Consider the following 17,526-nt stretch of genomic DNA (forward strand, 5'->3'; position numbering starts at 1 on the left):
GCCTAGCGCCATCTGGTGGAAATTTTTCCGTGAACGTCTTTTTACCGTGAGGGGCTTTCCGAACGAGGCAGTTCGTTAAATACGTTTAAATATTGCAAAAGGAGAATCCTTAAAAAGCATGAAATCGAAGGGGGAGTGGAGGGGAGTGGGCCTAGGCAGAGAGGGCCGGGCTGCTCCCCCCACCCCACCCCCAGGACACCTCTATGCTCGGGTTCCCCTTGTGTGTGGAGCGGCACTCGTGCGTGTTATTAACCTTCAGATAAGATCAATCAGGAGGACTCCTTTCCCCATCACCAAGGGAACCAAAGCTAGGAGGGAGCGCACAGTGGGTTGGAAATCGGACCCTTTTCTCTGCGGAGGCAGTGGGTAGCTGTGCTCAGATGAAGTACTTGGGGAGGCTCCGAGCTGGATGAGGACACTGAAGTGAATAGGAGATGGAGTCCTCTGGGGTCTGAGTGTTCCCCCCTCGTCTCTGCCTCCTTTGCTTTCACGACAATCCTGGCTCAGTAGAGAGCCAGCAAGGGCACGACCCAGAACGCGGTTTCGCTCAAGGAGGCATCGTGGGGTCGTAGAGCTGGAGGAACCGCGGGGAGAGCAATTGAGGCAAAGACACTGCTCTTGTCTTCTCGAAGATATGGTAGTGGGGGAGAAGAAAGGGAGGGAGAAGCGCTCAGCGAGGCAGAATTCTTCATAGAAATTCTCTCTTGCGTCGCCTTACCCGACACTCTGCCTATTTCAAAAAAATAGAGCGTGTTGAGAACGGTCTGGATTACTCATAGGGCTCTTTCTTTCTTTTTCTTTCTTTCTCTTTCTTCCTTCCTTCCTTTTTTTTTTTTTTTTTCCGGGCGCAAACCCGTGATCTGGATTTATAATCGCCCTATAAAGCTCCAGAGGCGGTCAGGCACCTGCAAGGAACCCCACCGCTCTGCCGAGCTGCCCCCGCAAGCAGCGGCCTCGTGATTCCCCTGCTGAGCCGGTCCCCGCCTCCCCACTCTGCCTCCGCCTCCCCCGAAGCCAAGAAGCCGCCTCTTCGGATTGCTCTCTTCTCTTCCTGGAGCTCCCGTGCGGGACGGTGCTAGCGAAACAGAGGCGGCAGCTGGAGGTGACGCCGGGCAGATTACGCCTGTGGCAGAGCCGGGCCGAGCCGGGAGGATTGCTGGGCGCTACGCAGAAGAGCGACAGGAGCGCCCGGCTTGCTGGCTCCCAACCTAGGTGGGTAAGCGCGCGGCCGCCTGTACCTTCCCAGTGCCCAGCCGCGACTGTTAGGTGGGTCCTCTTCACCCGCGGTTTCTTGACCAATCCCCACCCCAGTGTCTGCCATCTACCCTCCCGAGCCGAGTGCGTCCCACCCGCCCCAATCCTGGCTCTCCGTTCCTGCGCGGCGCAGAGAGACCTCAGCCTTCGCAATCATCCTATCCATCAGCGAGATTCATGCCCCGGGGACGCACAGAGTCTGAGGCTCGCGCAGAAGTGGAGCGAGAGCGATTTCCCCCTCCGCTTCCCGGCTGCGAGCGCCGGTCTCACCAACGGGCTCCTGGCCAGCAGCAGCTGAAGGCGCGATTCAGAGCGGTAACCTGTTACTTCCCCAGAAGCCCCGGCCTCCCCGCTGCCTGCTCTGCTGTGCGAGTGCGCGCGCGGAGCTAGATGCGGAGTCCTATGCAGGGTGTGGAGGCCGTGGCCGACGGGCGCTACTCTGCAGGCTCTTAGATGTACCCAGATTCGCCCGCACTCTCTGTCCCCTGGCCTTCGGAAGCCATCGCACCAGCGCCGAGCGCGGAGCAGGGGCGCCGCGCACCTATCCTTGTCTGCCGCCTCCCGCGCGCTGGGCGCAAGTTCGTTTCCCCGGTGACGTTCCCCTTTCTTGCCTCTCTCACCCTCTCCGGGTCTGTACAGCGAGAAATCCGGGGACCTCAGAGAGTTGGGTGGAGAGGAAATACAGAAACAAGGATGGAGCCCCGTTCTTGGCTTCGAGATGACTCAAAGAGGGTGGGGCGAGAGGGAGACAAGCGAGGTTCCGACTCGCTGCTTTCTGGCTGTCTGGACTACAAGGTGACTGTATTTCTACCCCAGCCAAGTCCGAGGGAGAACGTAAAGACATGGACCCTTCTTTCCCTCTCACCTTGTCTCACCAAAGTCCCCGGTCCCCGGAGCAGTTAGCCTCCTTCTTTCCAGGGAATCAGCCAGACACAACAAGGGGAACCAGACACCGAACCAGACGTGCCCGCCCCGTGCGCCCTCCTCCCCCCAACACCCGCCTGCCCGCCCGCCCGCCGGCTGCTGAGAGCCCAATAGTGCTTATCGCGGCTAGGCTGGAAAACCGCGCACTGAGCCTCCCTAGCCCTCCTAGCCCAGTCCCCCGCACCCGCAAGACCTGCACTGGCCTTGGGCTCCTCTAGTCTCAACGCTGCGCTCCAGGTCGCCCCGCCGCGCCGCCAGACTGGAGAGCCGCCCCGGGCTACGTTGCGGGCGCCCGAGTCCCCAGCTCGCGCGCACGTCTCTTCCTCCCCGCGTCCCCAGCCCGGCGCACCCCGACCCAGCCCGCTGGCTGCCGTTCCTCTAGCCTCTCTCTCCCGAGCCTGGACTTCAGCGGGAGCGTCCGCGCCCCCGACCGCTCAATCGTCTCCCGCGCGCCGGACCCCTGAATCCCTCCCCGTACAGCTCTCGCTTCTCTTTGCAGCCTGTTCCTAAGCCCGGCCGGCCGAGGACCCCGGACAGCAGAGGACAGGGGGCAACCGAGCAGATGGCGTCTTCGACCCCTTCTTCGTCCGCAACCTCCTCGAACGCGGGAGCGGACCCCAGTACTACCAACCTGCGCCCCACAAGTAGGTCCTGCTCCAGTTTCCTATCAAATGGACTGCGGGGAAGATGGGGGCGCTGGGACGTGAGGAGGCTGCGCTGGCTGAAAGGGAAGGGGGAGCGCGGAGATGATGGAGGCTAGAAAGAAATGGGGCCCTGACCCAGGTCCCGACCAAAGGTCGTTCGACTGCCAGGGATGCTAGGCGATTCCAGGGCGCTAAGGCAGTGGGAACCACGCAGGGCCGGAGCGGCGACGAGAGGCTTCGCTTGGAGGCTTCGCTGCGGGGGAAGGACGCGCGGCGAGAGTGTTGTTTTTGTAGTGTTGTGTGTGGTTTCTTTGCTAGGTGGGACGACGGGGGTCAGCGCAAGGGGCGGTGTGAGGAGCTGGGAGTCTCAGCGGGAATAGAGAGTCTTCTGTCTTCGGCTTTCGTTGAGCCGAGATCTGACCCCTCCCCCCCTCCTTTACCCCTGCGTTGTGCTCGAAGTCTGTAATCAGCGGAAATTTCGACGTTAATTGCAGCTTTTAGAAAACTCGGGGTCCCTAATTGCTCCAAATTTGCGTCGAGCTATTGACGAGTGAGGAAGAAGCCAGGGGCGAGAAAAGAGCATAAAATGGTTTGAGATTAAGCCTCGACATTTTAGACAATTAATTACATTTCAGAGACCAAAAAAAAAAAAAAAAAAAAAAAAAGCGGGCAGCATCCTGAGTGACAAGAAGTGGGGAACCAGGAAGAGTCCAGAAGGTTTGCCAAGGGCGGGAGGAGAGAGCAGCCCTCTCTTTTCTCCAGGGCAGGAGACCTGTCAGCAATGAACACCTCTCGAAGAGAGAGGAAGAAAAGGGGAACCAGATAAAAGCGGCTGGGGAGATGTATGCTTCCCCAACCCTAGCTCCGTGCGACTCCTCAACCCATTTCCAGAATCTGTCTTTAATTCGGATTGATTTCCAGCATCTTTGTAGAGATGTGGAGATGAGGGAATTGTTTTCCTTTTTCCACTTTGGATGGAAATGCGCTCCCTCCAAATCCATGAGCTCCAGATAGTAACGGCCCCAGAATTTCTATATAAAAGGGCTTAGGGATGGCATTGTGGTTAGAAGGAGGCTCATTGCTTCGCTTTTATAGCACTTTCTATAAGCTTGAGAAAACATCAGTTGTTCCCATCAACGAAGGTTGGCGCGGGGGGTGGGGGGTATCGGGTAAGCCCTCTATCCAACCCCTAGGTGCTGCCCTTGGCTTCCCGGCTGGAGGCCTTCTCTTAAATTCTTAGGCGGCGTTCCAGTTCCCTTTGCAGCTCCCTCTCCCCGCCCCCGAGGCAAGCTACAATTACCCACACAACAAAGAGGGGCTCAGGAGAGCCGCCAGCCTTGGTGGCGCGGGAGCCGGGCACTGGCTACCAGAGCTGGTCGGAACAGGCCAAGAGAAACGGGAGGCCTGCGCGCCTTTGTCTGTTGCTCTGGCCCCGATGGATTTCTTTTCCAGTTCTCTCCGCATTTCCTGCCCCTTTCTTTGCTGTCTGGCAGGGGTGGGCGGCCGTTGTGTTCACCCACCCTCGAGTCCCGCACCCCCTACTGCGCCCCTACTTCCCAGAGGCAGCCAGCAGCGGAGTTCATGTGCCCAACCGCGGGTCCCAGACCCAGCAGAGGAGCTGACCCGAGTTCGCTCATGGCCGGGCGCGCCCGGAATTTGCCAGGGCGGAGGGAAGATAGCCGAGAACTGGGCCCAGGAAGAGCATGCAGCACCTGTCCTGAGAACGCCGCCGCCGGCCCCGACAGCCCAGCCGCCGGGAGCATTCTAGGCTGTGTGCGCACGCCTGGCTCTCCACCCATCCTTGCCCTCCTTTGCAGACACATCCTTGCCCGCCCAGCTGGCTCTGCTTCTCTGCCCCGCCAGGGTCTCCTGGGAGGTGGCGTTGCTCAATTCGCACAACCTTACTCGACCTCTTGCTCCGGCGATGCCTCCTCCTTGTTCTCAGCCACTCGGTCTTCCCTACTCTGGCTACGTCAAAGGATCTCTCTCACTTCCTCTTCCCATCTCTCTTTCCCTTTCTTTCACTGCAATCCCCAACTCTAAAAGGCAGTGCCATGGGTCTGAACTCCAACGCCACAGCTGAGTGACCTTGGAAAACTCTCCTAGCCTCTCTGAGCTTCAGTGTTTTTATTTGTAAAGTGAGTCTTAGATTAACACTCCTCTTGCTTCATAGGGTTATGAGAATTAGGTGAGATGGCGTTTAAAATGAAAGCACTCTATCGGATGAAAATAGCTCTTTACCTGCCAGGCATTTTTATTAGGATTTAGCTTTCGCACCGATTTACTACTGTCTGTTGCAGGAACTCCATCTGTGACACGCTCTCTCTTTGACGTCGGGCTAGTTCTTCTCCCCTCTGGGGCTCTGTTGTGCCTCGGGTTTAATGGATGTCACTCTCCTTATCGCAGCAAACACTCGCGCCCGGCTGAAGGCACCGGCCCGGATGGGGTGGGGGATGGGAGTGATTGGAGGCGCCTTGCTATGAGGAATCCGAGGGGAATTTCAGGCTAGGCCCACTACACCGGCTCGCGTGCAGGCTCTGCAGGCACCCCCGTGCTTCCGGCTAGAAGTTGAACCCCGAGGGCAGGATAGACACTGAGGAGTTTGAGAACACGGCAGCGCCTGAATCCGCGATTCAGACCTGGAGAAAAAGTGTCTGATTCCCTTCGCCTTCGCCTGCTCCAGATCCGAGACGTCCGAGGGAAGGGTTAATGAGGGGCAGGTTGGGAAGAGGGGGCAGGGGATGAGACCCGAGGCGCACCATTGTCTTGCCGACTCCCCGGTCCCACTGAAGAGCGGCCATGCCAGCCCGACCATCTAGTCAAATACTATTTTTCACCCAATTAATTCCTGAACTCTTCCGCGACCCCATTTCATGCCAGTTTATTTTAAGCTGCCACTCGGCTGGAGACCCGCCAAGAAATTATGAGACGTGTTGGTCCCAGATGTCTCTGTGTTCCCTTTCCCAGCCGCTGTGGTCGCCCTTCGAGTCTGCGGGGCGGAGACCAAGGGACAGGGCCTGCGGGTGGGTGTTGGGCTACTCGCGGAGCTGGGCCTGGCCCTTTGCACCTGCGGTCAGCCCTGTCCCACTCCGACCCCGCCTTGGCGGCTACCGCATCGTGGTCGCTGGGAGGCCGGGCGGGGCGCTGGGTGCGTGGCCTCTCAGAGACACTGTTCTGTACCTGAGGTCGGAGCAGGAAGGGACTGTGGTGGGGTCTCGGGGGGCACGAGTCTCCCCGTCGGCCCAAAGATCTGGCTCTTAGCTCCTTTCGGGAAAGAGCTTTGTAATGAGGCACACTGGCGAAGACCTGCCCCTACCCTCCCCAGAAAACCTTTGCCCTCGACCGGGTGCCGGACTGTCCGAGCCTCACTGATCGCACGTCTCTTGGTTTCTAGCGTATGACACCTGGTGCGGCGTGGCCCATGGATGCACCAGAAAACTGGGGCTGAAGATCTGTGGTAAGTGAAAGGGCCGGCTGGGGCCCCAAAGGGGCTGCGAGGCGAGCGGGCTTTGCGGGTTTGGGAGAGTGGGACGTACGCGGAAGGGAATCTTGGCTCTTGGGTCTGTTTTCTAGTGTCTAGAGCCCCTACAGAGCCCGGCAGAGACGCTCCTCTACTGGCCTTGACCTTCCTCTGCCCTCTCCTGACGTGCCCCCGAGGGACCTTTTCCGATGGGGGGCCCTGGGCTACTTGAGACCTCGGGGCTCCCCTAGCTGGGCGCGAGCACAGCGCCTCCGCGCGACAGCCCCGCTCATCTTGCCCGGCGCTTTGGCTGTTCTGACCCATGCGCTCGGCCTACGCGACGCGAAGGCGGCATAAAAAGGTCCGGGTTTACTGGAGAGCAGGCCCAAGGCAAGACATCCGCCTTAGACGGTAGCTGACGCATCGTATTCCTTCCCTCTCCACCATCGCGCGTTCAAAGTGGCTTCCTTGGCTGGATATTTTTGCCCGAGATGTCAAAACGGATTCAGATTTCGTTCTTTAAGGCCTTGGAGGCCAAGAGAAAGGATTGCCTGCAGCCCTCGGTGGCCTGCCTGGAGGAGGTGCGGGCGGTGCAAGCTAGAGGGTTTGCGGAGCTTGCCCTTGAAGGAGAGGAGGGAAGGGAAAGGGGGCAGAGGAGGCGTGGGGCTGCAAGACGGAAAGGGGGTATCGGGCACGATTTGCTAGAGAGGAAGGAAAATAGATCTGGGAGCTGGACGGGAGAAAGAACTGCTCTCCGGAGACGTAAGGATCTAAAATGAAAACGCCCAAGGGGTGTAATTTTTTTTTTTTTTTTTTAAGGAAAAAGGGAGATTTGTTCGAAGGGACACAGCTGAGTGGCTCCGGCTGAACAATGAGAACTTGCTTTCCTTGCTACATTTCACCGTCTAAAATTTCTAGCCTTATCGGGCCAGAAAATACGGACGTCCCCGGTCAGGGGGTGGAGAGGCGGGGTAAGATTAACGAGGGGCTTATTAAAAGGCCATCCGTCAGCTGCTGCGCGCTGGAGATAGTGGCGGCGCAGGCGTAGGCACGCACGCTCGGCCCCGGGAGCGCCCGAGAGTGGGCCGGCGAGCCGGTGGTCTCCGGGCCTGATCTTCCCAGCTGCCCTGCATCCCGGGGCCCCAGGGAGGCGAGAGTTTGTGGCCGGAGCGAGAGGAGTTACTGAGCAGCTTTTGGGAGACACCCTCCCTTCCCCGCCTTGCGGCGCGGCGTCCTCCCTGCGCTTCTGGGGCTCTGTCCCCTGCTACCAGAAGCAGCTTTACGGTGAGGAAGGGTTGCTCGACTCCAGGACCTTAGCCGTTTTGCAGGGAAAGCCCCGCCCTGCGGCGGGGAGGCGCCGGCGTTTGGCCTTCTCCCCAGCACGCTAGGCCCGCGGGGCGAGGCCTGGGCCGCGTCCCCGCGCGGGGGCAGCTGGCGGCAGCCGAGCTTTGTTCTATAAATAGCCCCCTTCTCCCGCCGCCATTCTCGGCGTAATGGGCCGTTTCGCGCCAGGTCCCTTCGGCGGCCGCGGCGCTCGGCTTCAGCAGCCGTCATTGTCATGCAGCCGGGCAAGCAGAACTGAGCGAGCCCTGGGCGCCCTCCACGGTCGAGGACAGGGTTGGGGGAGGCTTGGGGTGAGGGCTGCTTTCCTCGCGGTCCTAGGCCTGCCTAGCCAGCGGCCTTCATCCATCCCCATCCCCGCTTCCCGGCCCCGGCCCTGGGCGGTGCCCCCTGCTGCCCCGACTGCAGACCCTCAGGGTCTGAGGAGAAGAGAAGGTCTAAACGCCGCTTCGGGGACACACCCGAAGTGACCCGAAAAGGTAAAGGGGCAGGAGCATCCCTGGGTCCGGGAATAGATGTCCAGGCACAGGGGTACGGGAATTGGGGAAGAGAGGTTTGCATCAGCTTCCCCTGAGGGAGAGCTTTTGGGCATTTGGGGGCTACCATCCTCAGGGAGTTTCTTCTGTTTTTACCCACCTCCCCAACATTAATTTCAGGCAAGTTGAAACCCCTGTGACAGGAGAGGGCTGGTAGTGTGTTGAGGGGAAATTGCCTTCTGCTAATACACATGCTTTGGGGGCCACAGGTTAGGAGGATTTACAATAGGTTTGATTCTGAAAGGAAACAAAACAACAGGAGGATTTGTTTTCCATACTTTGCGCCAGCTCTGGCTTTCCATTTTAGTCTAGTTACCGGAGGCAAAGTGCAGTCTTTGGTTTTGACTTTAATCCACAGACCCTTCCCCTCTTCCACACACAGATTCCCCCACTCCCTTCATCCCAGACCTTCACGGGCTTGAAAGGTGCCCTCTTGACCTGACACTCTCCAGGTTGGTTTGGCCTTTCACCTTAAGAGAGTTGAGGGACTAATGGTCATCTTCTCACTTCCAGATCCATTGCCCTGGGGGACCCATCCATTGCCCTTGCCGAGATTCCACCCCATCTCCTCTCCTACCCCCTCTCCTGGATCCCCCCGCCTCCCCCCACCCCGCAGGAAGACAAAGCTGCAAGGAAGGCCCCTGGTCTCACCAGTGGAGCCCTTAGCTCCGGAGGCAGAATCCCGTGGGAAAGCAGTCAGCCAGAAGAAACCCAGGGTCTTGCCAAGAGGTAGAGAGCCGGGTGGCCACAGGCATGATAGCATGACCTAAATCGAAGGAGATGCAGGGAGCCCTAAGTTCTGGGCTCTGCTAACTTCCCAGTGTGTCCTTGGGCCTCAGTCACTTCTGTATTCAGAGGTCCCAGACTGGCTGCCAGTTACAGCCCCTGAGCTGTTTTATTTAACCCATGCAGTGTGTGTGTTTGTGTGTGTGTTTAATTTTGTGTCAGTCACCAACTTTTAAATATACATTTCAAATATTCTGTATATATTATGGCTCTCTTGAAATTAAAAAAAAAGTTTGAGGTGGGGGAGAGATCTGGCAGGGTACTTATAGCCCAGAAAAATCAGGAAAAGAGCCCCTTCCTCTAGGGAGATGCAACTCCATGCTACAGCTTAGTGAGAGACAGCAAGGGGGTTGGGCTTCAAGCCTCACTTGCGCCCTTGGCCAGGTGCCCTTATGCCAGGCTCAGTTTGAAACCCCACTTGGAAACAACCAGCTTGAACCAGGTGCTCTAATTCCTCACACCTCCCCCGCCTCACGGGGCCGATTAGGCCTTTGAGTTTGGGGGCAGCTGTGAGGACCAGCAGCAGGATCGCCCCTCGGCTCATAGGTGGAAGCTAGCCAGGGTGCTACGACCGGGCCAAAGCTTACCGCAGCTTCGGCTCCCCTCCGCTTGCCTCTTTGCCTCTTAAGAATGTTCAGCTAAGTTACCTTAAACTAGGTCCTTATAGCTGAGGTATAGAGCAAAAGGGAGTACAGTCTGCTTTAGTCTCAGGGACCTCTGCTTCCAGGACCCCTTGCTAGCCAGGGAGGTCATCAAAGCACTGACCTCAGTGTCATCCACCACCTCATTATCCTTGGAGAAGCATACGAACCTCCAGAGCCTCTCAGAGCCCAGAGAGGCCCGGTTCCTTGACCTTATTTTTGAGGCTCCCAATATTTTAGAAAACAAATACCTTCCAAAAAAGTGATATTCCAAAAATAATATCCATTAAGTGTTTATATTAGCAAGTTAATGGTTTTTAACACAAATTATAATGCAATGTAAGTGTGCTTTGCATAGGATAATTATAAGATGTATAGAAAACACTAATTCCTTGTGCACTCCAGGAAGTGTGGTCCAGGAATGGGATGCAGGTTTAAAGTGTCGTAATTGGCATCTTTCATTCCTATCAGGACACCTCTGGGAATGCCTGTGAGAAGAACTCCTTTGGAGATAATATCCAAAGCCCACATGCAGGTCCTAGGTCCTTTCCCACCTAGGAAAGGAGTTGCTAAGGGGTTTCAAGGCAGAGACTTTCCCAGGGAGTGAGTCAAAACCAACCAGAGGTCAGAGACCTAAAGAGCAGGAGTTCAGCTAGGCAAGACCTCACCTCCATTAGGGCACGCGGACTTGGTCTGTTCAGCCTGCCTGAAACAAATCCCACTGCTGCCTGTTTGGGTGGAGGGGGACAGTCTCACTCAGGAGCCAGGTGATACTGCATCGTTCTGGCAAATGAGTGCTAGCTTCTCATTTTGGACTCTGGGGATTTGGAGGAGGAATTCAGAAAGTAGGGGCAGAGGTGACGGGGAGGATGCACCCCCCCATCTTTATATCCAAGTGTGGAGCTCTGTTATAGTGTATTTCCCCCCTTCTGATGTCCTTTAGAGCTTTAGTGATAAGTTTTAAAGGTGCTGGGAACAATGAAAGGCCTGGTGCCTCTGCCTTCCTATTCTTCCCTCCAAAAATAGACCCTGCTTCTGTGTGTGGGAGGATTCTAATCACTGCAACTTTCCCCCTGCATCCCTCCTTCCTCCACCCCTCACCACCGAATTGCAGTCCTGGGGAAGTAAAGCTGAATTCCCCAGATTAACTTGCCTCTCATCCAACCTCCCGGGACTTTCCTCCAAGCCTGCCTTGTGACGTATGTGACTCCCCAAGGATCTTGGTATCTACAAATACAGCTTTGGGGTCACCAAGAAGCTTAGAACTTTCTTCCTCTTTTCAGGGTGTTGCATTTCAGACTAAGATTGAGGCTGAATTGGAGGAGATGCTAAGGGAAGGAGCAGGTCTGTAGGTCCCGAGCCCCAGAAGGGACGGGTGGAGATACTGAGAGAGGAAGTGTGCTCCTGGTAGGCAGAGCCTCAACCCTTTCAGCTCAGCCTGCTTCTGGGTTTGCCACTGGTAGTGTTTGCACTGCTCACCTCAGGCAGGAGAGATTTCCACTCCTTCTGAGGGGCAGGGGGGAGGTGCTTTGACTCCCACCCTGGGCTCAGAGTTCACCTCTGGGGAGTTCTTGGATGGCTGTCTAGCTTTATTACATTGTTGGTCACCATCTGCCAGTCTGCAAGCTCCTGGAGAAGAGGGGATCTGTCTCATTTATCTTTATCTGTCCCTGGTCCTAAAGGCTTAGTAAAGTCCTTTTCCACAGTAGGTGCTCACTAAGTATTTATGGAATCAAATGTCACCACACATAACAGTTTAGGCTTTCTTGTCTCTTTCTCCAGTACCTTTATTTAAGGAGAGGGGGTGGTACAGGGAAAGCTGCCCTTCCGTTTTGGGTCAGAAAAATTAAACTTACATCCAACCCTGGTAGCATTTACCTGGTGTCCAAGGAAAGCATCTTCCCCGATCCTCAGTGCTGGTCCTCACTCCCTCCTCCCTCTGGTTGCACAGCCCATAAACCCAGAGCTGGCAGCATCCTCTCCGTTTGTGTCCCTGCCCTTAAAAACCCCATCCTGGGGCCGGTTACTGGAGTGGAAGCTGTCCAATTGACTTAATTCTGCGTTCACTGTCATGTTCAGAGAGGAGAATGGGCTTCACTTACTGTTTTTCTCTCTTGCATGACTGGGTCTGTGCCACTGATGACGCTTAGCACTGCCCCCTCCCCGCCTGGAGGAGAGCAGCGCCAGAGCCCTCACGTATAAAACAGACACTCAGCTTCTATTCAGGAAAAGTGAGAACCCTGCTTGGAGAGTCGACCTGGGCCAGCAGCTGACCCTCCGAGGCTGGGAGTTTGGTGCCCTTCCTCTGACCCAGCTTCTTGTGCGACAGGCTTCTTGCAAAGGACCAACAGCCTGGAAGAGAAGAGCAGGCTTGTGAGCGCCTTCAAGGAGAGGCAGTCCTCCAAGAATCTGCTTTCCTGTGAAAACAGCGACAGGGATGGCCGCTTCCAGCGCACAGAGACCGACTTCTCCAACCTGTTTGCTCGAGGTAGTCCCCACCCCCAGCCCTAGTGCTGTCCAGTAGGTTGCTTATTGGAGTTTCTTTACTTTTTCCTGAAATCTTGCTTCTTTTACCAAAAAAAGTCATTATTCTCTCTGAACCATCATGAAACTGCTTTCCCAACATTTGAATATAATATACTCCCTCCTTCCCTATTGCCCAGGTCTCCATCATTTGAAAGCTGGATGAGGGCAATCAGTTAAACAGCCAACTCTAAAGATACTTGCAGGGACAAATACACAGTCATAGAATCTCAGAATCCAAAGAAATCTTTCATATAAGAAAATCCAGCTATTCCCTCCATAGCATTTATCCTCCAAGGGTGGTGCCCACAACAACAAAATCACCCTGTGGGAAGCTGTGTAGCTGGGCCTCATGACCAAGTGCTGTCCTGAAGGTCATTTTCCTTTTGAAGATCTTTCACTCGTTACCACTGCCCCTACAGCAGTGGTCTCAGGAGGTGCTTTCCTAGTCTTTCCTGACCAGCTCAAAGGTAAACCCATCTCCCTCCCCCTTCCGTGAACTCCCCACAAGCCATGGAGGCCAAACCAGAACAGTAAACAAGATTCACTAAACCTTGGAGAGATAATCCAAAGAATAGACACAGAGCATCATATACAGCCAGTCTGTTCTTGAGCTATGGCTGACAAATTCAGTTGGGGCCCCCTACAGCTTTCCCCCACTGGTTACCCCCCAGCCTGACTCTACCTAACAGAGGCTGGAACCCAGAGTCACCTTCTGGCATCCCGGAGGCCAAGCCCTAAAAGGTAAGGTCAAGAGAGCGGCAGGAGTTCCCTCTCCCACCTTCCTGAGCCCCACTTTCCAGTTCTAGTTTTCTGTCCAAGGACAACATAAAGAACTATCCTCTTCGGTGTGACCTCAGCCTCTACCCACAGAAGCCTCACCCGCCACCAGCAACAGATCAAGCACATCATAACACCAAACCGAAAGCCCAGTATCTGAGCCAGATGTACAGAGGCACACCTGGTACTAGGGGAGCAAGACAGATGCCCTATCCATCACACTCCTGACGGGTGCGCAAATGGATAGCTGCAGGGGCAGGCTGCTCGTGGCTTCTCAAAGCGTTTCATTTGTGAGCAGCCTAACTATCAGAAACTCTGTGAACCCCCAGAGAATATATGCAGCGCTTCTGTGTATACGCCGATGTACATTGTTCTGGGGAGATGGTACATCAGATTCTCAATGCATGCATATCCTGGAAGAAAATCAGTCCTATAAAGATAACGGATATTAGGGATTTCTAAGCTGACTGAGGAAATCCGGATACGAGTCAGGTGATAACCACTCATGGGCTTCCCACCCCCCAGATCTGCTTCCGGCCAAGAATGGGGAGGAGCAAACTGTGCAGTTCCTGCTGGAGGTGGTAGACATACTCCTCAACTACGTCCGCAAGACGTTCGATCGCTCCACCAAGGTGCTGGACTTCCACCACCCCCACCAGCTGCTGGAAGGCATGGAGGGCTTCAACCTGGAACTCTCTGACCACCCTGAGTCCCTGGAGCAGATCCTGGTTGACTGCAGAGACACCCTGAAATATGGCGTCCGCACAGGTAAGGGTGAGAGCCAGGTGGACACGCAGTGGCAACCTTGGCCTGCGTCAGACCTTTGCCAGTTGCCAGGATGTCAAAGTCATGTTGAAGGAGAAACACAAACCCGGGTGAAGGAAGGCAGCAAAGCACTCCATGACCTCAGAACCACCAGATGCAGTGACAAAATCCCATCATTATTTATTGTAAAAATATATTTAAAAGATACAGATATGGGCTTCCCTGGTGGTGCAGTGGTTGAGAATCCGCCTGCCGATGCAGGGGACATGGGTTCGTGCCCCGGTCTGGGAAGATCCCACATGCCGCGGAGCGGCTAGGCCCGTGAGCCATGGCCGCTGAGCCTGCGCGTCCAGAGCCTGTGCTCCGCAACGGGAGAGGCCACAACAGTGAGAGGCCCGCGTACCGCAAAAAAAAAAAAAAAAAAAAAAAAAAAAAAAAAAAAAAAAAAAAAAAAAAAGATACAGATACATGGTGCTCTGTCAAGTTCTGTATCAAGAGTTTTAATTCTTGGTTTGAGGCTATTCACAACCTAAAGAGAGCAGAATGATCCATTCTCTACTTCTTTTCTCGCTTCCATTTTCACGCCTACTTCATTCTGATAAATCCGACCCTTGCCTGTCCCTGAAACTGGGGAGAATTGGGCCCATTTCCTTTTCTTTCTGTACTAGTTTCCTAGGGCTGCCACAACAGATTACCACAAACTGGGTGACTTAAGACAACAGAAATTTATCATCTCACAGTTCTGGAGGCTAAAAGTTCAAAATCAAGGTGTCTGCAGGGCCATGCTGTCTCTGAAGACTCTTGGGAAGGAGCCATCCTTGCCTCTTCTAGCTTCTGATGGTTGTGGGAATTCCTTGGCATTCCTTGGCTTGTAGATGCATCCCTCCAATCTTTGCCTTCATCTTCACATGACATTTTCCAAGAGTCTGTGTCCAGGTTTCTCTCTTCTTTGGATTAGTGCCTACCCTAATCCAGTACGGCCTTATCTTAACTTGTTTACATCCACAAAGACCCTATTTCCAAATAAAGTCACAGGAATCAGGGGTTAACACTTGAACATATCTCTTACAGGACACAACTCAACCCACCACACCCTCTATTTGCTAGGCCCAAGAGCCACACACTTACACACCCTTTGCATTCTACTCCATTCTCTGGAGTTCAGGTATCCTGTGGCACCAAATCCTATCTCCAACAGGGAGCCCTGGAGGACGCCCTCTTGCCTCCTTTCCATGTTATAGGAATTCTCTCTACTCAGCAATCCTGGCCAAGTGGTTACTCTCCAGTTGCCTCAAGTTCAGGGACTTTTGGGATCTCTGTCTGGCTGTTTCTAAGCCTAGGAATCAAGCAGTGGTTTCTTCTCCCTACCGTCTTTCCCCACTGCAGCCTGGCTCTCCTGAGCTCTTGGGCAGACTGTTGTACAGGAATTGGCAGTCTATAGCATGGTTGTCCCCACAGAGGAGCCCCTGAGGCCATGACTGGTAGCCTCTTGTTCTTTTTTCTTTCTCTCTCTCTCCTTTATTATCCTGCTCACTCTTCCTAGTCATTTGAAGATATGACTGGGGAGGGTGTCGTAATAGGGCTGAGTAAGGCTATTGGATGTCAAAAACAAGGGTTATAATGAAATAATGAGGCTGGCCAAAGAGGCATTTTTAAATAATGAATCCCAAACAGCTTTTGAAGTCTGCCAACACCACTGGTATAGGTGTAGCTTCCTTGAATAACTGCAAGATGGACAAGACTCAATTATATTACAAAGTCTGTGTTTGATTTTTAAAGAAAAGCATGCTCATCAATTTAGTTACATCTCACCTTGGTCTGATGGCTAATCTGTTCCTGGTGGAGATCAAGTTGTTATTTGGCTAGGAAAAAAAACAGTCAGGGGCTTCCCTGGTGGCGCAGTGGTTGAGAGTCCGCCTGCCGATGCAGGGGATACGGGTTCGTGCCCCGGTCTGGGAAGATCCCACATGCCGCGGAGCGGCTGGGCCCGTGAGCCATGGCCGCTGAGCCTGCGCGTCCGGAGCCTGTGCTCTGCAACGGGAGTGGCCACAACAGTGAGAGGCCCGCGTACCGCAAAAAAAAAAAAAAAAAAAAAAAAAAAAAACAGTCAGAATTCTCCGTGTATGTTTTAGCTTGACTAGCTTTGGTCCACTATTTTTATTTTGTCAGTTCACGCCACAAACACTTTATCAGAGAGATGAGACCACGTACATTTATCATGAAAGCTCAGAATAGTGTTGCCCCTCAAAGAAAAATACATGGATTTGTCATAATAGCAACTCATATCGCCTACAAAACTGAAGTATCACGTGGTCAGAGAAGCATGGACTCTTACTAGAGTGTGTGAATCCAATTAGATACTTAGCCTGGAGCCATTCATCCCTGTTCTTCAGAGCAGCTTCTAGAAGCAGATATATGCATTTGTAGAGTTCATAGTCTTCAGGCAATGTGAAACCTGCATCACAGGGTGTTGACCCTGGCAAAGTATACTGTTGCTTTCATGGGAAAACACATTTCCTAGTTGCTGGTCTGTAGTTTAGATGGGGTTACTGGAGCAATTGAGTAAACCCACAGGTATTCTGCAGTGGAAGTGGAAGATATTTTTTAAGAGTATTAATGCACAGCCAGAATAATGAATAGGGTTTTAGAATGAAAACATACTGATCTGGGAAGCGTCTGTGGAGGGATGATGATGGCCTTTGGAAATTTCCCTACAAATTAACAAAGACTTCTGAAAAGGGAACCAATGTATATACACTCTCCAAGAACTGAGAGAAACGCTAGTCAGCCCTCAGTCACAGTAGACATGCTGACTTCCTTAGTTTTCCTTTTTTGAACTTTTTATCATGGAAATTTTAAACTTATACAAAAATAAAGCAGTGTAATGAGCCCTGTATACCCAACACCCAGCTTCAGCTATTAGCAACTCTTGCCAGTGTGTTTCACCTGACACCCCACCCACTCCCCTCTCTTCTATACTATATGGAAGTAAATCTCCAGCATAATATTATTTCATTCATAAATATTTTTTATCCTCAAGGACTGAAAAAAAACACATTATCATTGGTACATCCAAAAAAAATTTATAATTTTTTAATATCACATATTCAGTCAGTGTCCAAATTTCCAATTGTCTCATGAATGTCATAAATGTTTTATTTTGTTACAGTTTGAGTCAAGATCCACAAAAGTCCCCCACATTGCAATTGCTTAATATGTCTCTTAATCAATAGATTTCTTCCTGCATCTTTTTTTTTTGAAGCTTATTTGTTCAAAAATTTTACTTTAAAAAATTACTCTTTCTTTCTCTCCAACCTGACTCTAAGCCGTGTGCTGCTCACCACCATGTCTATCATCTGTTAGTATTTTTGTTGACTATAGACAGTTGAAATTGATATTGAAATTTAGGTCATTTTGTTGCTTGACAGAAATTCTGGTATGAGATTTTGGGGACATTAAGCTATAGCCATAAGAGGAAAGTAAGGTTTGGGGGGACTTTGTGTCCTTTTATATTTTAATAGACCATGAGATACTGTTTCACTTTTGTTTGAGGGTATTTGTGTCAGTCTGTCTGTCTGTCCGTGTCCATCTTTTGTCTCTGCTATGCGGTGTGATTTTGATACATTGTCACATGGTGTGATTGCATTTATTTATCATTCAATCTTGTCTTAAAATGAAATGTTTGTTGTTAAAAGTTTTCAAATGGGTATTGTGTGTGTGTGTGCGTAAATATATATACACACACACGTGTATGTGTATATATATGTACATACATATTTATATTTAAATGGACTTCAACAAAATTAGTTATGTTGTAGGAGATCTCATAGATTTTGTTGGCACTGAGCCGAGTAGAGCAAAATGGACCAGCT

General features: G+C 52.9%; 1 protein-coding gene across 2 annotated transcripts in view; it reads left to right on the forward strand.

The window, feature by feature from the left end:
* Positions 1-2,740: 2,740 nt before the first annotated feature.
* GAD1 (glutamate decarboxylase 1) overlaps positions 2,741-17,526 on the forward strand; it is a gene marked incomplete at both ends in the record, with an annotated part of 38,332 nt that continues 23,546 nt past the window's right edge. For both annotated transcript variants that reach the window (XM_079710554.1, XM_079710555.1), the window contains 4 exons: positions 2,741-2,822; positions 6,217-6,279; positions 11,916-12,074; positions 13,415-13,657. In XM_079710554.1, the coding sequence (XP_079566680.1) occupies positions 2,741-2,822; positions 6,217-6,279; positions 11,916-12,074; positions 13,415-13,657 (547 nt within the window). The remainder of the gene's footprint in view (positions 2,823-6,216; positions 6,280-11,915; positions 12,075-13,414; positions 13,658-17,526) is intronic.

The sequence above is a fragment of the Hyperoodon ampullatus genome (assembly GCF_949752795.1).
Source record: "Hyperoodon ampullatus genome assembly, chromosome: 8".
Classification (NCBI taxonomy): domain Eukaryota; kingdom Metazoa; phylum Chordata; class Mammalia; order Artiodactyla; family Ziphiidae; genus Hyperoodon; species Hyperoodon ampullatus.